The sequence below is a fragment of the Lepus europaeus genome, chromosome 11 (genome assembly GCF_033115175.1).
Source record: "Lepus europaeus isolate LE1 chromosome 11, mLepTim1.pri, whole genome shotgun sequence".
Classification (NCBI taxonomy): domain Eukaryota; kingdom Metazoa; phylum Chordata; class Mammalia; order Lagomorpha; family Leporidae; genus Lepus; species Lepus europaeus.
In genome coordinates, this window is record NC_084837.1 from 89,339,749 (window position 1) to 89,363,376 (window position 23,628).

Sequence of the window (23,628 nt, forward strand, 5' to 3'; positions counted from 1 at the left end):
CTCCAAACCTCTCTGGCATTTTCTTTGAGCTGTGCATTTAGTGTCTGCCTTGTAGTCTCTTCTTGCCGTTGACAAATCTGGAGAGTGATGAAGAGGCTAACTACATACACAGAAGTGGCAAGAACTGAGTCCTGCTTGGCAGGTGACGTGAGTGGGTGATGAGGCCAGCAATCCCATTTTGGGTTAAGAATGAGAGCCAGGGGATGGGAAGGCGGTGTGGCAGTGAAGCCATCGCTTGGGATGCCTGAGAGGGCCTGCATTCAAGTCCCAGGTCTGCTCTGCATCCCAGCTACCTGGGAGGCGGCAGATGATGACTGAAGGGCCTGGTTTCCCGACACCCATGTGGGAGACACAGATTGAATTCCTGGCTCCTGGCTTCAGCTGTCCCTGCCCCAATTATCATGCGCATCTGAGGAGTGAAGCAATAGATGGGAGATCTCTCTGCCTTTCAATTAAAATAAATAATTAAATAAATGCACAATGAGATCTGATATTCTTATATGGTTGGTCTACAGGTTCTTTTTTTTAAAAATTTATTTATTAGAAAAGCAGAGTTACAGGGTGGTGGGGGGAAGAGAGAGAGAGAGAGAAAGTGCTTCCATCTGCTAGTTCTCTCCCCAAATGGCTGCAATTGCCAGGACTGAGATAAACTGAAGCCAGGAGCCAGGAACTCCATCCAGGTCTCCCATGTGGGTGCAGGGGTCCAAGCACTCAGGCCATCTTCCACTGCTTTCCCAGGAGCATTAGCAGGGAGCTGGATCAGAAGTGGAGCAGCTGGGACTCGAACTGGTGCTCATACAAGATGCCTGTGTCACAGGCAGCAGCTTAATCCTCTGTACCACAGCAACAGCCCAGTCTATAGGTTCTTAAAGCAGTTTTTGAAGAGATGTTTCAAAAGTACTTTGACTAGAGAAATATTAGTGAAATAAGTACATTGTTTCTGTAGTGGCCTCTTCCATGGTACTTTTTCCAATCTATGCATTCCGGTTATTAAGTCGTCATAAAATGCATGACTCGCCTTTGAAGCTTGATCAGAGAGTACTACTTACAAAGAAAGAGTGGCAGCCAGATGGGCTGGGATGGGTGGAGTCCTGTGGTAGAGGCCTTGGGGAGTTGACCTTGCACTGGGTGCCAGCTGCTTCTGTAGAGAAGTGACGGCGATGATGTCCACGTCACAGGGCTGTGGGAGGTTGTTAAGGAGGTGTTGCCCAAGAAGCTCGAATCACCATGCCTCGTCTACAGTAGGGTTCAGTCAGTGTTAGCCATTTTTATCATGGTACTGTGATGTGAGAGACTGCCTGGGAGAGAGAAAGAATGGAGAAACAGAGGGGTAGGGTGCTATTTGGGAAAGAAAAAAAAAATTACTACTAATAAGACAAGACTTGCCTCTATTTTTTTTAACTTCTGTAAACCATCCTGTTTTGTCATAGATGTACTTTTTATGTATATTTACTTTAACCTAGATAGGTCGTGAATGACATGAGCAACATTTTAATTTTTGGCTGTTGCTAAAAGAAAGTTTTAGATCTTTATTGAATAGATTCTGATCGTATTCCAAACTGAAAGCAAAACAGAAACTAAAAATCCTACTGTCACTTAAAAATATGATGTTGAAGTTCTGTATATCAGGTTGTAAAAGGCCACTTGTATTGTTTATGTTCCCACCCAGCAGGGCTTTTGTATGTTTGAAAACTGCAAATCTTAGACCTGGTGCTTAGCTTAGTGGTTCAGATGCCTGTGTCCCACATCAGAATACTTGGTTCTGATTCCTGGATCTGGCTCCTGCCAGTGCAGATCCTGGAAGGCAGTGATGATGGCTCAAGTCATTGGGTTCCAGCCACCTTGGTGGGGGACCCACAGTGTTTTCCTGGCTCCTGGCTTTGGCCCTGGCTGGGACCCCTGCCCAGCCCCAGCCGTTTGAGGCATTTGTCTGTCTGGCTGGCTTGTCTCACTCTGTCTCTCAAATTAAAAAAAAAGAAAAGACAAATCTTACCATTTATTTTATGTTGCTTTTTTAAACAGATGAAGACGAAGATGGCGATCGAATTACCGTGAGGAGTGACGAAGAGATGAAGGCCATGCTGTCATATGTAAGTGGGTCACCAAGGAGGGCAGTTTTTGGCAAGTGACTGTAATTGAGGATGCGTAGTGAATGGATGTGGGTAAATCACGGTTGCCATAACATTTTTCTGTATACTCGATAAGCTTTCCAAAGCTTTCCTTACATGAAAGTTAAGGGCATTCTTTTCAGAAGACACTCACTGATCATATCATGAACATTAAGAATAATGCATCTTAATGACTTCTGCATTAGGTATGGTGCAGACTAAATGGACTATCAATTTCCTGTATTTTTTATGCAGTACTTAAAGTAACGGCTCATTAAAAATGAACCCCTGGGCTGTAAAAAATTTTTCAAAATCTACTTTCAACTGGAGATCTCTTTCACCCTTCCAGACTATAGTTGTAATGTAGCTGCAGGCTTAATATGAATACACGATTTAAAGATGTACTTTTACATATTTTATGTACCCTGCATCCTTCTACTCCCAGCCCAAAAACGGATCACTTGCTGAATCAAAGTGATTTGAATATATCTTGAAAGGACTTTTCTTTTGTATTTCAAATCTCAGAATTTGCATGAACATTTGTCTAGGACTGAAGTAGACAAACAAGAGAACAGAGCACATCTCTGCAGCTTTAACACTAAGCCAGAAAAATGCCTCTATCAAGAGACATAGCTCCCCTAAGACCTGGTTTGAGCTTTCCTCTCAAGGTTTATTTTGTTTTATCTGAGCTTGTAATCTGTTTACAAAACCTCTCCTAGTGGTCTGGTACAAAGAGCACTGGGCAGGGAAGTCTGGAGACCACAGCTCTCCTCTGGTTTCTTGGCCTTAGGCAAATCACTTAACCTTCCATGGCAGTGGTCGCCTCATCTGTCAATGGTGGATAATAATACTTGTCCTTTCTACGGCACAAGGTCATTGTAGTGATCAAACGGGGTAATAGATGTGAGCGCCCTTTGAAAAGTTAAAAGTACTATACAAATGCAGAGTGCTGTGAGGGTGGGAATGGCCGAATCCTGGCCCTGGCTTTTCCCAGGGACTCTAATCTCAGCCTACAGTTAGGCTGTAGGTTTTTGATAGACTTCAGCTTCAACCAGGATATTGTTTCATTGTAATGAAAACTGTAAACTGTCTGTCTGGGTTTCCGCCAATAGTTTTAATTTAGGGTAGGAGCAAAGGGAACAAGAAGGATGGCATGGTTAACAGAGCGTTGCATTCCAACCAGCATAGAGTAGGAAAAGTCAATTTCCCATTGACTTCCCATTAGCTTATGCGGGAGGCTTTGTGTGCGGAGGACTTGGAGCTGAGCTTATCAGCCCTTGAAAGCCAGAGTGGGGTTGGCTGTGTGCTGAAGGGTCTGGCCTCCTCTTGAAAGACTGGCTAACTCTCCTGAGATTGTGGAGTGCTTACTGTGAGGGAAACATGCGCACAGATGGGGTCTGGTTTGCTCACGGATGTCCCCTGCAGAGAACTGACATCAGTGTACCTTTTATTGTGTGTTCAGCATAGCCACACACAAAAGGTATGTACCTTTGGGAAGATCTTGCAAAGTGTACTTCTTGAGGAATATTACTAGGTACGAGCCAAGTGAGAACGGTAATCATTTCCATTTCTGTGTGCCTGCTCTACACTAAATGCTGGAGGTTTTACTTTTTTTTTTTTTTTTTTCATTTTGATAATTGCCCTGTGAGATAGATGCTATTGGTTCTTGTTTTTTTTGTTTTGTTTTGTTTTTTTACGTTTATTTATTTATTTGAAAGGCAGAGTTACAGAGAAGCAGAGGCAGAGGCAGGGAGGGGTCTTCCATCCGCTGGTTCACTCCCCAAATGGCTGTAGTGGTCATAGCTGGGCCGATCCAAAGCCAGGAGCCTGGAGCTTCTTCTGGGTCTGGTACATGGGTGCAGGAGCCCAAGCACTTGGGCTATCTTCTACTGCTTTCCCAGGCACACTAACAGGGAACTGGATCAGAAGTGGAGCAGTGTCCATGAGGCTTCACCCGCTATGCATAGTGCCGGCCCTTTGTCACTGTTTTTTAGATGAGGAAGCTGTGGTTGGGATATGTGCTCAAGCTCTTAGAGCTGGTATGAGCTGTATAACTGTGAATATGGAATTTGAGTTCAGTCTCTCCTCTGCCTAAGCCCAGGCACACTCACCATCATACGCTGCCTCGTCCCCTCCCTATCCTTGCAGAGTCACATGTGGGAATTTTTATGTTGTTGCTGTTAGATTCTGAATGATTTGTGTAAACACCTTAGTTATGATAGCTGGGCCATATATTCCTTACAACATATTTTCTTAAGTGTACTGTTTATTTTCATGTTGTAGGAAACTATTGGAGTTGTGATTATATAACCTTTAGCCTTAAAAATTCCCAAAGTTTCTTGGGAGCCACTTTTTAGTCTGAAACAGAGTTCCTCTAGTTATTGATGCGCACATGTTTGGATTTCATGAGCAAATCAAATTTTCATTTTAGGTCAGAGATGGATGTGGGCATTTGGTTTGACCAAATAGAAACATTAATAAATAAAAATTATTTCTTATCTTATTTTGTTAACAAAGACAATTAGTGGGAGTCACAGGGTAAATCTCAGTTCCTTAAGTGAGTAAGTTTAGCTTCATGTACAACGCACCAGCTGTCCTTGTTTTGTTGTAGCGTGCTGTGGGTGCAAGAACACCTTTTTATGAATCAGCACCGGTCCATGGACTGTGGTCTGGCTGATCTGTCCTGGTTTTCTCATTAATGAACTATAGATGGCAACTTGAGCCCGGTCACTTCCACCCCTAAATTTTTTTTGTTTTACTCTTAAATATTAACATACCAGGAGTGGACTCCACTTCTGATGCAGAGTACTTTTGCAACATACTAAGTGAAAATGAAAATATCAGAGAGAGGTGGATTTCCTTTTCCTCCTCTGTCTTGCTGTGGCCCCTTCCATCTCACACCCTTTGTTAGTGAAGAGCCATGCGCTCAGTCAGCGTTTATAAGGGGAGAAGTTGGGGAGTCCCTGCATGGCTGTGATGTTGGTGCTTATGGCAGGAATTCCTTTGGGATCCGGTTTTGCCCTGGAGAGGACCATTTGAATCTAATCTCACAATGCGTTTTGGTTGCTGGTTTCACAATAGCCTGTTACTAAAAACTTGGATTGGTCGTTATTTTTTAGGTTCAGTTTGGCCCTGAAAATGTTTGATGTCAGGATGTGGCAGAGGGAAGACACTGACAGATGGCCACATTTTTATGGTAAAAACAAAACAAAACAGCAGCATAGCTTTTCATTCAGGATTCAGTATATTTGTGGTCATCTTAGTATTTCTTTAAAAGCCATATAGGGGAAAAGCTAAAGTAGAGACGTTTTAGCTGTTAGTGCTTTAATTATTCTTTTCCATTGATTGCAGAGGTTAAGTGGGTAAGCAGCCTTATGATCTCTAAGGATGAAAGGAAATTTCAAGGTCTGAGTTGAAACTTGCAATTTCTTCTCCCCTCCTTGAATGCAAGCATTTTCTGGCTTTGAACCAATGCAAGTATTTTTTTTATCAGTAATTTAAATAGATTTTTGTATTAAACTCTAAAATGTTGCCTTTTTAATTGAAAACTTATCAATTATTTAAATTGCTAGCAGCCTGAGGCTGTTAATTTTATGAGTGCCATAGTAAAGGCATACGCTGGTTTTGATCCATGTGACACAGGGAATGTGGTATGGTGGTGAGGATTTGTCGTGGCAGTAGGTTGCTGTGTGCTGTTAAATAATAACCAATGTATTAAGCCAGACTGTTGTCATACATTAGTACCATTTTATGTAAGTTATTTAGGAGTTGTATTCTTTTCTTCATTAGATATATTTTTAAGAGATAATGAGAAGAAAACAAAGCTATAATAAATTGTCTTTTAAGAAAATGTAAAGTAATTTGGTCTCCAAGGAGATATTTAATGTATTGAAAGAATTCAGCAGCCAAGTGTTATTACAGCACCATTGTGATAGCTCTCTGCATTTGGTTATGAGTTTGTGTTAATCAACAATCTGTTTTTATGGCGTAGTTTCTTCTAAGTTATGTTCTTAGAATATTCCACTTCTGGGATCATGGCTTTTCCTCTGACACTATTGCATCTTTTTAATTTCTCCATAAAGTATTTTTTTAATTAGAACTTGAAATGCTTTATTAGAAAAAAAAATGCACACAACCTGCAAATTCTGAAGACTAAATACCTGCTCATTGCTGATTATTTAAAGGACCCTGTTAAATATTCCTTTACTGTAGTCTGAATTTTTCTGTTGTTCCTGTTTTCCCCTCTCATTTTCTGGAGAGCCTGAGAAAGCAGGTGCCCTTTTCTGCGTGCATCGCTCTGCTCTGTATTCGCTGTCTGCTGGTGCTGTTGAGGCCCAGTTCAGAGGGGCTCATTCTGATGTTACCCTCTCCTTTCTGGTGACCTTCACTAAGGAGCTCAGCAGTGCCTCTTGCTTTTGTGAATGGATTCATATTTGTTTCTGCTAAATCCTGTGTCTCGTGGAAGATTCATCACACCTGGTTCTCTGGATACCGAGACGCCTACAGGAGCCGAGCACCATGTTCACAAGAGTAATTTTCTTCATTTTGCCCATTCTCTCCCTTTATACCGTGTTCCACGTTGCCAGAAGAGTGTGGGCTGAGTTTACTGCAGTGCCTGCCGGGACGGCGGAGACCTAGTGTTTTAGTGGAGTGTAAGCAGTGCCTCTGGAACGCGGGATTATGCCTTGTGTGTGCCTTGTTGGATATCAGGGACTAGGAGGGAAAAGTACTGCTTGACTTCTAGAGCACCTTGCAAATTGGGATGCAATTAGTTTTGTTCTAGTGTGTGGAGCTCGGAGATTTCCTGTGAAGTCCTGTGAGGACTCAGGTGGCGTTGGAGGGGCACCTTAGAGGGCGTGTCCCGCGCTCTCATGGCGCAGAGAAGGATGTTGAGCCCCAGTGAGAGCTCATTCAGAGATCACGTGGCTCCTTAGTGGGCGGGCCTGACACAGACTCCCTGTCTCTTTATTCCTTGTTTTAGGAAAGGTGTTTTGTTTTTAACTTATTTGGAAGGCAGAGAAAGAGAGAAGGAGAGAGAGAGAGAGAGACAGAGACAGAGACAGAGAGAAACAAAGAATCTCCTACCTCCTACCCACTGGTTCACTCCCCAAATGCTCACAACAGCCAGAGCTGAGCTAGGCTGATGCCAGGACCCAGAACGCAATGGCTGGCAGGGACCCACATACTTGATCCACTGTTCCCTCCCAGGGTGTGCATTACTGGGGTGGAGAGTGGAGCGGAGATTTGAACTGCTGCACCAAATACCTTCTCTGAAGGGTTTGTTTTTTCAATACTAGTGTGGCCCTGCTTGAGACTTTGCGTATGTACCTGCATTGAGCAGGGTGGACAAAGTATTCTGTGGGCTTCTGATGTCTTCAAGATTTTGTCCAGGCTAGATTTTTTATTTTTTTTTTATTTTATTTTTTTATTTTTGACAGGCAGAGTGGACAGTGAGAGAGAGAGAGAGAGAAAAGGTCTTCCTTTTGCCGTTGGTTCACCCTCCAATGGCCGCCGCGGTAGCGCTCTGCGGCCGGCGCACTGCGCTATTCCGATGGCAGGAGCCAGGTGCTTCTCCTGGTCTCCCATGGGGTGCAGGGCCCAAGGACTTGGGCCATCCTCCACTGCACTCCCTGGCCACAGCAGAGAGCTGGCCTGGAAGAGGGGCAACCGGGCTAGATTTTACTGCAAAATTTATTGCTCATTTAGGAGTTGAATGTTTAACAGCATCAGGGCCTTTACTGTTAGGAAGTTTTCTTTAAAGAGCAAAAAATTGGAAGCTCATTTTCCACGTGGTGCTTTTAAATATGCCCCCGTATTAATAGTTCATACTTTAAAATTTATTTATTTGAAAGGTAGACAAAGAGAGAGCTCCTATCTGATGATTCACTCCCCAAATGGTTGCAGTAGACAGGGCTGAGCCAGGCCAAAGCTGGGAACCCAGAGCTCAGTCACTTCTCCTTGTGTGGGTGGAGCTATCACCTGCTACCTCTCAGGGTCCCGTTAGCAGGAACCTGGGATCTGAAGAAGAGCTGGGACTCAAAGCCAGGCGCTTAGATATGGGATGCAGATGGTTTAACTGCCAGGCCAAATGCCTGTCCCCCGAGTTTACTTTCCATAAAGCAAAACCGGTTCGGCTTTCGGTTAGTGGTTAGTCCGCTAATGCAATGCAGTTCATCTCCACAACTGATAATGCAGTATATTCCTCAGGCAGGGTGGAGAAAAGAGCAAGAAAGGGAAACTGAACAAGGAACAAAATGGCTTTGAAAATTATTCAGTTCATTTGCTCAAATGATACACTCAGTTATAAGAAAAGTTTGTTTTGTTTTTTCATCCTAAAGAATAAGCCTCCCCCCCCCCCCCCAGTGGTGGAGGATTATTTTAACACCCTCCTCTGTGTTGTCCAGGACATTTGAATGCCCAAAAAATGGTGATAAAAATGTGGTAGCCCTGCTTTGGGCCCCTGGTGTGAAGTATCTTGGGGTCTGTTCGGTCTCACGGAGCAGGAGTGTCCTTATATTTGCATCAGAACAGAGTTCATTTGTGGCTCTTGGGAGCAGGTCCCCGGGACTGCTGCAGCCAGAGCCTGGGACCCCCCTGCACTGTCCTGAAAGTGGCTCCGCTCCCCAGTCAGCCCCATCTCTGGACAGGGCTGACGGAGCCTGTTTGCAAGGGAGTGTCCCATTTGGCCTGCTCTCGCCATGGCCTCATGGTCCCGTTTTATGTAAGTGGCAGGTTCTTCAAAGCTACTATTTAAATTTCTCCTACTTCAGAAGTAGAGCAGAATTGCCACAGCCTGGAAATCAGGTGAAAGGTCAGCCCCACGGCAGCCGTGGTGATCGCTCTGAAAGCGCTGGCCGAGGGATCCTTCAGGTGCCGGTCCCATTGCTGAGTGCAGATTTAAACTCAGTGCACAACCCCGTAAACTTAGCCAACTTGAATTCCATCTGCTATTGGCTGCTCAAACTTCTATTAAGACCATCTGGAGCTCCCTAAAGTCCTTTATGTTTTTTCTAACTGAAACAAACATTGTCATCATTAGACTTGGCCAACTTGCTGTCATTTTCACTTCCAAATCATTAATAAATACTTCTATCCAATAACATTAGCCCATCAGCAGGCCCAGAATTGTTCCCTGTTGACCTCTCCGCTGGAAGACTTTTCCCTGTGATGTTCTGTCTCATCATACCTAATCAGTCCGTGACCGTAAGGGGGCCCTCAGTCCAGAGTCATTTCAGGATGAGCCGGTGCGTGGCGTCCTGTCCGCAAGGCAGGGACCGGGAGCTCTGAGGGGGTCGGGGGACCTGCAGTCAGGTAAGGACGTACAGCTGTTAATCTGGTACTCAAAGCAGACTGGCTTCATATGTTATTTTTGACCACGGGGCCCATTGTGTGCTCTGTGAGCGGCCAGCATCAGAGTTTATGAAAAGCCTCTTAATGTAACATCTAAGAAGTAATTGAAAGGGGCTGTAACGGAAGACACATCTGAGCAGTGTTGTAATTGAATTTGTAGCCATTTGACAGAGTTAGGATTGTTGAGGTCTTCACTGGGAAAACTAATAAATTAACTATGGACTGCAAATAGTTGGTTAGGTTATTGATTATTGCTGTAATTACTGACCGAGCTACATATAATGGGGTGTGCTTGCAGTATTGACAAAAGAGGAATTTGAAAATTTTATCATTCCAAGGAACAAGCCAGTTTGTATTCTCCATGTCAGTGAGATACTGTACCGGTCATGCTGTCAGAAGATATGCTAAGGAGAGACACAGGAGACCGTCTTATTATAAATGATAGGGGAATAATAAATAAACCCCGTAGGTCCTTTGCATGTCAGGAAGTTGGAGGCTTGGACCAGTGAGAGCAGCCTCTCCATATTTGTTCTTTTCTGTCTCCTCCCCTTAAATTTTGTGGAGCCCCAGGCAGTGCATGGCAGGGATTTCTTAGACTTTCATGGCATGGACCCTTTTGAAAATCTGAGGAAAATTATTAATTCTTTTCCCAGAAAATTCACATAATGCAACATTTCACACATATCGGGGGCTTCAAGGATCTAAAGCTTATACAACTCCCAGGTCAGTACCTTTGCTTAAGAGGCGACAAAACACAGAAGATGTGGGCCCAGCCCTCTATGAGTTTCTCAGTTTCTGGAAGAGAAACAGACACGTTCCCCATAATATCCTTTGGCTTTATTTGTATGATTTATGCTGCTGTAGTGACTGAGGGAAGGGGAGAGGATACCAAAGACTCAACCTCAGGAAGCCGGTCAGCTGAGTTCTGCCTGTGCTTGGCTCAGCCATCCCATGCTCTTTTTTCTTTTTTTTCTCCCTCCCTCCCTCCCTCCCTCCCCTCCCCTCCCCTCCCCTCCCCTCCCCTCCCCTCCCCTCCCCTCCCCTCCCCTCTCTCTTTCTTTCTTTTTTTAGATTTATTTATTTGAAAGCCAGCATTACAGAGAGAGTGAGACAGAGCGAGATCTTCCATCTGCTGGTTCACGCCACAGATGGCTGCAGTGGCCAGGGCTGGGTCAGGTTGAAGCCAGGTGTCCCACATAGGTGCAGGGGCCTGAGCACTTGGGCCATCTTCCACTGCTTTCCCAGGCTGTTAGCGGGGAGCTGGATTGGAAGTGTAGCAGCTGGGACTTGAACCGACACACATAAGGGATGTCAATGTCATAGGTGGTGGCTTTACCTGCTAAGGCCGGTCCCATCACATTTTCTTGCGTGGTGATTCCTGTGTTGCCCTACTGCTGTGTACATTCTTCCCTGCTGTGTCCTCTTGCTTGGGTGTGGAAGTTTTGTACCCCTGTGCCCAAAGTCAAGGTTGTTTTTTTTTTTTTTTTTTTCCCAAGTACTTTCTAAGAAGCTTTCCCATAAACCAACTCCTTTAATTTTGATCTTAAAAACTTTGTAAGGTGAGTGAAGCATATATTTTCCTATTTTTACAGCAGAAGAAACTGAGGCAACAAGCAGTTGCTGCATGCTTTTTAGGAAGCTGCACAGCTGGGACTTAGAGACTCAGGCCTGAGGTCACTGCCTTGCTGATGGGCTCCTGGAGCATGCAGCCCGCCCACCATTCATGCGCGTTTACTGCAGAGCAGTCCTCTGGTCCAGCACCGTGCTGGGTGGTGCAGGTGCAGTGAGCATACCCTTCACGTCTTCAGGGCGCTCATGGTCTCATCAGGGAGAGGAGTTCAGAGTAAGAGGACAAGGGACACCCTGAGCAGCAGGCACAGTGATCCAGGCACTCCAGGGGCACAGAGGAGTCCCTGTCCTAACCTTGGAGACTGGCAGGGCATCCTGAAGAACGCAGAGTCCAGGAAGAGGGGCAGAGGGGACGGATGGGGCAGGCTGCTGTGGGCACACAGAGCAGTGTGGTGAGTGGGGAGAGGCCAGGAGGGAGAGCCTGCGATGAGCCAGGGAAGGGGTCGGGTCATAGCGGGCCTGAGCTCCAGGGAGCAGGACAGTGGCATGGGCAGGGTGTGCATCTCTGGAGGGTGGCTTGGGGGAGAAAAGCTCCATGGCCTGCAGCCACTTAGGGGGCTGTACCGGGGAGATGCGGTGAGGGCTGTGGGGCTGGCGGGACATGAGCGGATCTGAGAAGTGGGGAGCGTGTCGATGGAGTCCATCACACCTGGCGCTTGGCTGTCGGGAGAATGGCGGGGGAGACGGTCTGGGTTATTTCCAGAGTCCTGCTGTGGGAATCTGGATCGTGGAGACAGCATTTCCTGAGGGCGGGACCCCCGGAGTCAGGGCGAGGTGGGAGGAGGAGAGGGGGTTTGGTTTGGTACCTGTTGAATCTGGACACTGCATGAGCAGTTGGGTGTGTTCCGAATCTTAGGAGAGAAAGCTGGCCTGGAAATAAAGATTCGTGATTCCTCAGCCCCTAATTGGGGTCAACGACTCCTCTGGTAATTGAAACCTTTGGAGTGGCCGAGGTGCCTGGAGAGGATATGGGACACTAGGAAGGAAGGTGGTGAACAGTGCAGTGCGAGGCGAGCTGGGGAGAGAAGCGCCGAGGAAGCTGAGTGAAGTGTTAGGAGAAATTCGAGATGACCCACCTTGCAGCTCTTAGATGGTCAGCATGCATCTTATGTTCCAAATGCATAGACTGGAGTGAAAGGCATATTTTCCTCTGTTCATTAAAAGCCATTTGTGTTCAGTAATAAACTACTTTATCTGCTCAGTACGGTGATGATAGTCCCAGGTTAGGATGCTGGACTTGTGAGAAAGGAAGTGAACAGACGTAGCTGTGGAGCACCTCGCCTGACATGCATATGTGCTCAGTGAGTGACAGGTGTTGCTCTGTTTCCCTGTCTTCTTTCTCTCTCTCTCTCTCTCTCTCTCTCTCTCTCTCTCTCTCTCTCTAAGATTTATTTATTTATTTGAAAGGTAGAGGTACACAGAGAGGGAGAGACAAAGAGATCTTTCATCTAATAGTTCACCGCCCAAATGGCTGCAACAACTAGTGCTGTGACAGGCTGAAGTCAAGAGCCAGGAGTTTCTTCCAGGTCTCCTACGTGGGTGCAGGGACCCAGGGACGTGGGCCATTTTCTGCTGCTTTCTCAGGTGCATCAGCAGGGAGCTGGATCAGAAGTGGAGCAACCGGAACATGAACCAATGCCCATGTAGGATGCTGGGTCTGCAGACCAGGGATTAACCTGCTGTGACACAGCGCCAGCCCCTGTCTGTCTTAATGGAGAACTTGTGCCTTGCAAAATGAAACTGTACTGTTTTGGAACTGAAGTTTTTTATATGGCAGATTTCCATGAAGAAAAAAAAATGTAATTGTTGATTGAATTGTGCTGTTCTAATTAGAATTAGGTTTGTAACAAGTAGGAACACTGTTTGATAAACTTGCAGACAAAACAAAGCCAAAAATTGTTCTTGTTATCCCCTTGTCGAATGTGGCCCTGTGTTTCAAATTAATTAGATTTTTGGATAACTATGCTAAACTTTGTCACATCCTTATTAAAATTGTTTAAAGGTTTTGAAGAACATCTCAGAGGGACTCTGAAACTAATCTGAGTCCGGTACTGGAGATTCCATTAGCAATTGCAAAACTGATTAATCTTTTACGCGGGTAGCTTATTGATTATTGCTGCAATTACTGCATGTGCAATGGATTATACAAAGGACGGCTGCAGAAAACACATTTGATAACTGCTGCCGATGTATCCAGTTTGAGCACAACACTTTGTATTTTTCATACACAATTATTTTCCATGCTGGAACACTTCTAAGATAGAAAGTGCTATGCTTAATATTGTTTCAATATTAGGAAGTTCACATTTTAATTTCTCAACTAATAATGCATTACAGTTTGCAGAGTACCTTCACTAATTGTATTGCTGCAGTTTAATTTCTGAGCCTCCCAGTAGCCTATGTAATAGTCAGGGTAGGTGTTTTTATTCTGGTTTGAAGGAAACTAGCATTCAATAAGGTTTAATAACTTCCTGATGGCTACACAAGTTAATGAGTGGCAGAAACAGGGTTCAACTCCACTTTAATCAGTAAATATTTATTGAATGCCTACTATGTGCAAGACTTTGTGTTAGGGTTAATCAAAGCCTGGATAGACTGTAGAGATGAAGATAATGAAGTTAATTGGGTAACTTCAAGGTAAGGTTCCATTAGCATTATGATGATCACTTTGTTACTTTTTTGGTCCAAAGTATGTGAAATATCTTGATGTACTAAGTTAGGATTTTGTTTCCTTTTGTTTTTGTTTAGTAGAAGCCTTATCTTTGTCATTACTGCTTATTTTATCACTGTGTAGAACAAAAGAAGAGAGTTTTCTTTTGAAGGGAAGGATATCTTAAAAAGACACAGAAGATCAAGCTTTGTAAACAGCTAGCTTTGTGGATTATTTTTTTAAAAAAGATTTATTCATTTGAAAGATTGATGAGAGAGAGAGAGAGAAATCTACCATTTGCTGTTCAGTCCCCAAATGGCTGTAACAGCCAGGGCTGGGCCAGGCTGAAGCCAGGAGCCAGGAACTCCAGTTCTCCCACGTTGGTGGCAGGGACTCAAGTACTTGAACCATCATTTACTGCTTATCAGGCTCTTTAGCAGGGAGCTGGATTGGGAGTGGAGTAGCCAGGACTAGAACTGGCAAGCAGCTGCTTAGCTCACTGTGCCACAACGCCAGTCCCACTTTGTAGTTTGTTGGTTTTCCTGTGAGTCTCCCAGAGTACTCGGCACTGCCCTGAAGGGAATCCTATAGTACAGTGGCCTCAGCTGCTGGGACTCACACATTGTTGGCAGCTACTAGGCCCTCTCCTCAGAGGCCAGTAATGTGGGCGGACCCACACCTTGGGTTTGGTTGTGGCGTGTCTTGCGCGTATGTCCTGTCTTATTACGGCTGGGTGAAGTGGGGCAGTGAGCATAGCTTCACTGAAGTCCAGTGCTGGGAGCTGGCAGGGGTGAGACAGCTTTGTGTTTTACCCTTGTGCCATAGGGAGCATTACACCGTGGCCTGAGCTTCTAAATTTGGGACGTCACTGGCAGTAGCATGTCATGGCCCACCCCTTGGGTTTGGTTATAGCGTGTCCTCAGTGGTGCACCACTTTGCCTTGTGGAACACAAAGATTTTCTACTGGCACAAACACAGACCAAGACCAGTATGCCAGCAGGAGAAAACATGCTTGGAGTTGGGAGGACTGTGAGAAACCAAACCCAAGCCCAGCTGCTTGCTTTAGACAAACTGGCAAGTTTCTGGTAATGATATGATAAGCAGGCATAGCATTCCAGTAACTGTGTTAGTCATAGTGCAAAGAGATGTTTCTAGGTTACATCAAAATTCTCCTAGTGCTTATACAAGTATATATAGTTTGTGAACTGATTTGGCACAGACCTAAAATGAAAGGAAAGCCATTTTTATTTATTTATTTTGTGCAGTAAATAAATAAAGCTGGAAAACAGGTCAATTTCATGCATGCAAGGTTTTATAGTAGGAAAAAAATACATTGCACCTGTTCTGACCCTTTACATTTGAGGTTATTTGTTTTCAAACTTGACCCCAAGCACCAGTTTCAGACAACTCTGTAATTAATTTGTTAGAGAAAGCGTAAGGATATTTTATTTGTTTTGATTTCTGGAACTATGGTGAAGTAGTCACTGAGATTACTAACCTATTGTACATAGCAGTTAATTAAAGAAAAGCATTAACAATAGGAGAAAATCACCTCTGGTGTTGTCTTGTATCAGTATAAACAGGCAGTAATTTTTTTGACAGCCACTGATTGGAAAGTTGCTTGCAGCCTTCCAGAAGCAAGGGGTACATGCTGTGGATCAATAACCGGCAAATTTCCCATTAAAAAGAATACCTGAGCAATGTTCCAAATAGCCACTGGCATCTTAATTTTCCATGGAAACCTCAAATACTTGTGTGCTGAGGACAAGTCATTTTCGGACAATTTTTCCAGACTACTTGTTAACAGTTATTGCTGTCCCAAAAGGTTGACAGCCGACATGATTGATATTTCATTTACTTGTCATCACTGTTTGAGTAATGGCGAGTGCTGTATTTCTGTGGATTTAAGGGACAGAGTCTCCTGAAAGACGTTTGCTGTAGTACGTGTTGCAGAGAGCGTGTGGCCCACGTTTGTGCTGTATGCCTGTGAGTGCTCAGGTGCCCAGCAGGAGAGGATCGCCTTCCTCACCGCCTGAGAGTCAGCTACACTTTTTATCAGTCTATAGCTATCAAAAATCTATCCCCACTTTACTGTTATTAGGGCCAAGAGCCTCAGACTTGTGATTCCCAAGACGATGTAGAATTTTACAGCTCTTCTTTTTTTCTAAGGGAAAAAAAATACCCCAACTTGATCTTGCAGTCACTTTAATGTACATAAAAGCAATAGGAAATTTATTTGATGACTTCTAAAAGGAAACACGGAGTGACAGATATACTGATAATCAAGGAAGAGTTTCCTAGAAGTGTGGTAGTTAAATAAATGCGTGTATTTTTCATATAGAAACAGCAAGGATGAAAGGCGAGTTCTGGGCTTTGCCGGCCCCTGAATACCCAGCAGCAGAGCTCTCATCGAGAACATCATGTTGTTTGTCAGGCGTTAAGAGCGGCGAGAATGCAGCAGCCCTCTCAAGTTAGGCGGACATGAGCTCAGCATTCGGTGTATTAAGGAAAATAGGGCTCAGACCACAGGTCACCTACTGGATGATTTGTGTTTATGAAGGAGAAGTGGGGAAGCTTTATTTTTTTGTGGCCAGAATTTTACAGGGAAACCTGTTCTGTGCTAGAATGTGTATAAGACAACAAAGGTAAGTACTTGGTAGTAGGCCACATTCTTCCCTGCTCATCTTGCCGTCTTTGGATGAGTCCTGTCTTGTTTGCTGGTTGCACAGCCTCTGTGATTGAGATTTCTGTTGTACATTTTCTATGCTAATATGAATATGTTTGATTAACTGATATTAGGTCCGAGTCAAATGTGAAGCATTTTCATTTTGTTTTGTAAAATCCATGGAAAATGAACAAGAGGCAATTTGAGAAATTTCCACTAAAGTGCTTTTTGTGTTGTTTTAAATACATATTATTTTCAAAATATTTCTTAGGTCAAGTACTAATTTAAAGTCACTTTTATTCTTAAAGATAAATGACAGTGTAGAGGATAACATATATGGGCTTTAAATCCTGAATGTTTACTCTAGTCATTTTGCCGTGCAGATGGGGGAAGTATTCTCAGGACTGATGTGTGTGTACGAGCAGTTTACCCAAGCCTTGTGCATGCAACAGCCCCTAAATGTGTGTGCCAGTGTTCATACATTACTGAGTAATCTCTCCTGTAATCTCTTTGCAGTATTATTCCACAGTAATGGAACAGCAAGTAAATGGACAGTTAATAGAGCCTCTGCAGATATTTCCAAGAGGTAATGTTGAACAAATTCTGACTAATCAACAATGATTATTTCAGTAAGCTGTTTCATCAACAGTTATGCTTTCCAAAGGTTTAAATGCACATAACATGATGTTTAGCTCTTAATGTGAAAAAACAAGAGAAGTATTCATTATCGTGGGGATTGCAGGCTACATTATAGTTATGGCAGATAAAATTTCTAATTTACTAGAGTAAATTAAACTAACTAGATTGTTTTTTGTTTTTGAAGTACATACTTACATTCGCTTAAAGAACTCTTTGGGGGTTCACGTGGTTTCTAAAGCTAGGCAAGTGAATGACTTCAATTCTGGACGTTTCTGAGTGTGGCTCATGGCAGTGGCCAGAGGAGCCCCAGGGGAGGAAGCTCAGCCAGTACAGGAGCTAAGATTTACTCAGGGTCTGGGGAGAGAAATTTGGGTCCTTTTTTGGGGAGATATTTTCTAAATAATGGAAAAATCCTCATAAATGGGAGCTTGGTTGTGAGGTCTCCTAAGTAGGAGCCATTGGAGGTGTGTCTTGGAGAATGACCTGGTTAAATAATTTTCTTTTCCCCTTTAGGTTTGGCAGTATCAGTCTGGTATGAGATCTCATTGTTCAGCTGTGTATAAGCGTTCCCTCAAAATTTGAATAATGGTGAAAAAGAACAGTTTAATTATATAAACCATTAAAAGTCCTTCACCTGTCATACATTGCCTCACTTGAAATCCATGTTTTCTAACTAATGGAACCGATAAGGAAATTCTCTAAGTAACTCTTCTAGAAATAACTTAATTGAAATAATTAAAAGTTAAACTTACCTTCGTTAACTGATACTGTACAAATAATCGTGGCATGAGTTTTCCAATTAAACATTCTAGACGTTCATTACCTGTAACTCTCTGAAGTTTGAATGGCTCAATTAACCAGTAGGTTCCTATTTGCACAGATAAAAGCCTCCAAAGACAGCTGCCTGGGCCGGCCCACACCAAGACGTGGGCTCAGAGGCAGTGCGGCTCTTCTTGTGCCTGTGTAGCTGGTGGAGTGGGGAGTGCTTATCACAGTGTCAATGAGGACGGGTAGAGTGCTAGGTAAATAAACACAACTTTCAGGACCAGGGTAGACTGCAACAAGGATTACCATTGGTCAGATTCCGCTGTGTTTGAGAGCTGAGCATCAAAACAAGGCAGACAGAGAGGGAAAGACATTCATCATGTCTGTGCAATAGGCAGGTGACAAGAAAGCAGATGACTTGTTAATGTTGTCAATGACTGGAGAACGGGAAGCTTTCAGAACTGTTTCTGCACAAGGAATGGTATTTTATACGCTGGAAAGTTCCATTAATGCTCCCTGCCAGATGACATTGTGGCTCTGATGTAGCCAAAGCCTAGTTCGGTGTCCTTGGAGAATCTTAGTTCCAGTGCTGTGGGTCTTTGTTTCTCTCCCTTCCCTCCCTTCCTTCCTTTCTTTTTAAAAATTTATTTATTTGAAAGGCAGAGATATAGAGAGAGAAGGAGGGAGAGAGAGAGAGAGAGAAAGGTCTTCCATCTGCTGGTTTACTCCTGAAATGGCCACAATGGCCTGAGCTGGGCCGATCTGAAGCCAGGAGCCAGGAGCTTCTTCCAGGTATCCCACGCAGGTGCAGGGGCCCAGGGACTCAGGCCATCTTCTACTGCCTGGGAAAGTAGCAGAGAGCCGGATCAGAAGTGGATCAGCCAGGACTGGAACCAGCGGCCATATGGGATACCGGCAGTACAGGCAGCGGCTTTACCCACTACACCACAGTGCCGGCTCCCCCTTCTTTTTTCAGTAAAATACTTACTTGTACTTCTCTTCATCAGAATTCAAGTTCTGTTTGTTTTCATTCATTGAGTGAGCAGTGCTTGTCCAATCTCCCTGTCCATACCGGCTGCCCCTTGCATAGTAACAGCCAGTTTTAGACATCTGCTCTGTTGAGACACAAGTATTGTTGTGTGTCATCATTTCTTTCTTTTTTAAAAAATTATTTATATAACTTGTTTGAAATAAAGATATATTAAATATATGTTTAATACATTAAATATATATTTAATTTCTTTGAAGATAGAAATCTTCCATTTGTAATTTCACTCTCCAAATGCCCACAACAGCCTGGGCTGTGCTAGGCTGAAGCCAGAAGCCAGAAATTGAGTCTTGGTCTCCCCTGTGGCTGGAAGGGGCCCAAGTACTTGAGCCTCACCTGCTACGTCCTTGGGTCCACGTCAGCAGGAGACTGGGATGAAGAGTGGAGCCGGGACCCAAACCAATTCTGATGTGGGGTGTGGGTGTCCTGTGTGGCATTCTGTGCCGTGGCCTGACCGCTGTACTCAATGCCTGTCCCAGTGGTCTACCTGTTAAGCATGATGGCTTTTCATCTTATTGATAATAATATTATGGTTCAGAGAGGTTAAGCAGTCTCATAGTCACACAGCTTATAAGTGGTTAATATACCCTTATGAGTACAACTTTTGTTGACATTATGATTTGCTTAAAGTGGAAGGTCATATAAACTAAAATATTGATGGAATATAAGTACATGAGAGTGGTTTGGAGGGCGTGCTCTAGGAGTAGGGTAAAGAGGACGCTTAACAGGAGAAAATAGTGTTTCATGTAGACTGAACATAAGACCTACTAGACTACAGTAAATTACTAAATATAGTCTTTCTTTTTTAAAGATTTATTTATTTACTTGAGAGGTAGAGTTATAGACAGAGAGAGGGAGAGACAAAGAGAAAAGTCTTCCATCTGCTGGTTTAGTTCCCAAATGGCCACATGGTCAGAGCTGGGCCGATCTAAAGCCAGAAGCCAAGAAGAGATTCCTCTGGGTCTCTCATGTGTGTGCAGGGGCCCAAGCACGTGGAGCATCTTCTGCTTTCCCAGGCCATAGCAGAGAGCTGGATTGGAAGAGGAGCAGCCGAGATGTGAACTGGTGCCCATATGGGATGCTGGTGCTGCAGGCGGAGGCTTAGCCCACTACACCACAATGCTGGCCCCTCTAAACCAAATTTCAAATTTTCAAAAATATGATTTACTCTATCTCTGTGATTTTTTTTTTCGTATACTGTAGTACAGCTCTTGTTTTTTGTGGTCTTTTGCTTTTGGCTACCTATCTTCATTGTATCCTATGTAATAAGTGAGATTATGGACATAGTAGGTGTCTCACCTAGTTCTGTCTGGTTGGTTAGAGGCTCTCAGGCCTGAGGTTCTGTGGCCAGGCCCTGGGTGAAGAGGAGTCTTCAGACTGGAGAGGTAGGAAGAAAATGAGAAAATGAGTCTGTTCTAATAATGTATGTTCTTGTTCCAAGTACCGTGGCTGCCTGTGGGAGTAACTCCCTGCTCATGGCTGTGTCTTCTCCTAGGTAAAAGACATGTTAAATACTAGAAAATTTACTAGCTTAGTTTTTTTTTAGTAACTCTGACTCTATAACTTTAGGACTTGTAAGGTTACTGGTTTATTTACTTATGTTCAACAGTTTATTTGGAAGGCAGAGAGACAGAGACTGACAGAGATCTTTTCGTTCACTGGTTCATTTCCCAAATGCCTACAGTGGCCAGGGCTGGCCCAGGACTGAAGCTGGCAGCTGGTAACTCAATCCAGATTTGCCAAGGATTGAGCTGCTTTTTGCCATCATGTTGCCGCCTCCCAGGGCGCATGTGTGCAGGAAGCTGGAATCAGAAGTGGAGCTGGACTTGATCACAGACATCTGATATGGGATGCTAGATCCAGAGCAGAGTGCTCACAGCTGTGCTGATGTCTGGCTTGAACTCCTTGGTTAGCCACTTTCTAAATAAATGCAAGCTTACGAATGCACCCGTCACTTTAGGGGAGACATGTGAAGGATTAGTTCAGGAAATATCGGTGGTCCCTCAAGTACCAGGGATAACGTGGATGTGACTGCCGTTTCGTTCAGAAAGTTAATTTCCATGTTAAGGAAAGAAGACTTTGAGTCTTAATTTTAATGTATTTTAAAAAGTCAAGCAAAGAGCCTTTATTAAGATTTAGATATGTTTAGATATGTTTTCTAGGAGAATAACATAATAAATTTGAATATTTGAAATATGCGAAATTAAAACTGATGTGCTTCGTAATTATTGCCCACATCTTCTTATTAAACAGCTCTATTTCTTGTTGTCAGAAGCAACAGAAGAAAAAATACATGTGCATCTGAGAGAGGAGCAAAAAAAAAAAAAAAGAAAAAAATCAAATTCATCCTTCCCCAAACAATCAATCAAAATTGACGGCCCCTTAACATAGGATTTGTCGGCCACTGTGGCTTTCAAGAGGACGCAGCCCTTCACATGGGCGGGAGGCTTTTGGATTCTTAACATTTGATGAAGAAGCATTTGCTAAATTGGAAGAGTACTAATCTGTAACTCAAGATGGTGTCATTTTTCCTGGCACTGTTTTATCTTTAGACCTGAGTATTTCACATCTGTCAAGAAAAAGTGATGCAATTGGTGATGTGTCTGTCCCTCAGCAAATGCGGCTGCTTCTAGCTGTGCAAGTATCCAAACCTGAATGTTCCATCGCAGAGTCTCCAGCAGCCTTTCTGGCATGAAAAGATCCTCTTCTGCCTCCTCTCCCCCAGAAAAAACCCAGCCATTTCCAAAGTAGTTGAAGTGATTGCTGATACGCAATTTCATAGAGGAGAGATTACAGAAATTTGAATTATGAAAGGAATCTAACCATTTCAGCACAGTTAACTTGATTTTTTATATGTTTTAAGCAGAAATTGGAATTTATACGAGGTGGTGTCAGAAAGCTCTGTGCATTTATAAATGCTCACTGCTGCAAGTTAAAGCCCTGGTTCATAATTCCCACTCTGGGTCTTGGGAGCTACTTTTCAATCATTTCTCTCTGCTAATTTTGGTGTCACCCTCATTTCTTTTTAAACGATTCATTTTGAGCAAATTTGTAAATGGCCCTGATGTGTTCTACAATTTAGTCAATTACTGTTTCAGCCTGCAAGCCTCCTGGGGAACGGAACATACATGGCCTGAAGGTACGAATTTCAATAATTGTTTCAGTAAAGTTAGATGGATTTGTAATGCTGTGTTCCACTTATTGAAATGTCAAATAAAACTGCACTTTCTCAAGCTCTGACAAGCGAGCCTTTTTTTTTTTTTTTAAGTGGGAGGTGGAGGGGGCCCCATCTGTAGGGTTTGCTCAGTGTGTATGTATATTTGGATGGGAGGTTTTGGTGCAGTATTTGGAACTGTTTGTGGGTCACTTTCTTCAGGATGATCCTGGGTACTGGAAGATTTATTTGAGGGAGACTGTAGACTTCATCTCGGTGATTAATTAAGCACAGACGTACAGTGCGCACAGAGTACCCCCTCCTACTCTTTTGGCATATTTATGCTGGAAGCATATATCTAGTTAATGTCCTTTTATTGTTCTGTGTATTTTGAATTCTGGATTTCTGCTTAAGGCTTCACATCTGAAAGTAAAGCTGGCTACTCTGTGAGGCCCAAGTATTTTACAATTAATTACTTGGCCTTAATTTTTTTTTTTTTTTTTAATGAATAAGGAACATCCTACAGTGTTCTGCTTGGTTGTAGGGCTGAAAGGATGTGGTTTTTTTTTTTTTAAAGATTTCTCTTTTATTTATTTGGAAGGCAGAGTTGCAGAGAGAGGGGAGACAAAGAAAGAGAGAGAGAGAGAAATTCCATCTGCTGGTTCACTCACCAAATGACCCAATGGCTGGGACTGGGCCAGGGTGAAGCCAGGAACCCAGAGTTTCTTCTGGGTCTCCCATGTGGGTACAGGGGTTCAAGCCCTTGGGCCATGTTTTATTGCTTTCCCAGGCACATTGGCAGGGTGCTGGATCAGAAGTAAAGTAGCTGGGTCTCAAACTGGTGCCCATATGGGATACCAGTGTCTCAGGCGAAGGCTTAACCTGCTACACCATGATACGATGTTGTACAGCTCACTGCTAACCCCAGGATATATTATTAATGTACTTTCTTCAGCATTACTGTTTTTGTACATGTTCTAGACAGTGAATTGAATTTCCTTCATTTGTCTTTCCTTTTTCAGCACCATTTAACTAAGTATCTGAATAATGACGGGAGTTTAGAGTATTATGTAATATATGGGTTGTGCGGTTCTGTAACCTATATAACTGAACAGACACCAGCCATGGGTCTGTCTTGCAACAAGCTAATTAACCTTCATAGTGAAATGAGAAATTTGTGGCAAATTATAGGTTAATTAGAACTGTGTCCTCAGAACACAGGAGTGATAGAGATTCTTTCTTTACTCATAGGTGAACACCAGGGCTGGGCCCTCCCAACACAGCAGCCCAGCCGTCTCCGACTCACTTCCAAGCAATAGGTGAGAAGCAGCGAGTGGAGGTGCTGGTGTCGCAACGATCTGCAAAGATGGGGGTGGAGTGGGTGGGGGGAGTCTTGGGGATGACACCTCTTTCCTGTAACACCCAACAACATGCGTGTGGCTAAAAGACACTTGACCAGTTGGATAACTGGAGCTACAGATGGGCCAGCAAGAAAGGAACTCCTTTAGAAAGATGAAATTAGTCCTTCCTGTTAAACTATTAATTTTGGTCTGTGGGGTGGTTTTTCTTCAGTCTCCAACTTATATAGAAAAATTCAATGCTTTCAGCAGTTTCATGCCT

At 43.6% G+C, this 23,628-nt stretch overlaps 1 protein-coding gene across 10 annotated transcripts in view; it reads left to right on the top strand.

Annotated features, from left to right (window-relative positions):
- The window catches only part of MAP2K5 (mitogen-activated protein kinase kinase 5), a 272,187-nt gene that overhangs the window by 23,046 nt on the left and 225,513 nt on the right, over window positions 1–23,628 (top strand). For all 10 annotated transcript variants that reach the window (XM_062206201.1, XM_062206200.1, XM_062206203.1 and 7 more), the window contains exons 3-6: window positions 2,023–2,090; window positions 16,919–16,988; window positions 21,953–21,993; window positions 23,260–23,327. In XM_062206201.1, coding sequence (XP_062062185.1) covers window positions 2,023–2,090; window positions 16,919–16,988; window positions 21,953–21,993; window positions 23,260–23,327 — 247 coding nt within the window. The remainder of the gene's footprint in view (window positions 1–2,022; window positions 2,091–16,918; window positions 16,989–21,952; window positions 21,994–23,259; window positions 23,328–23,628) is intronic.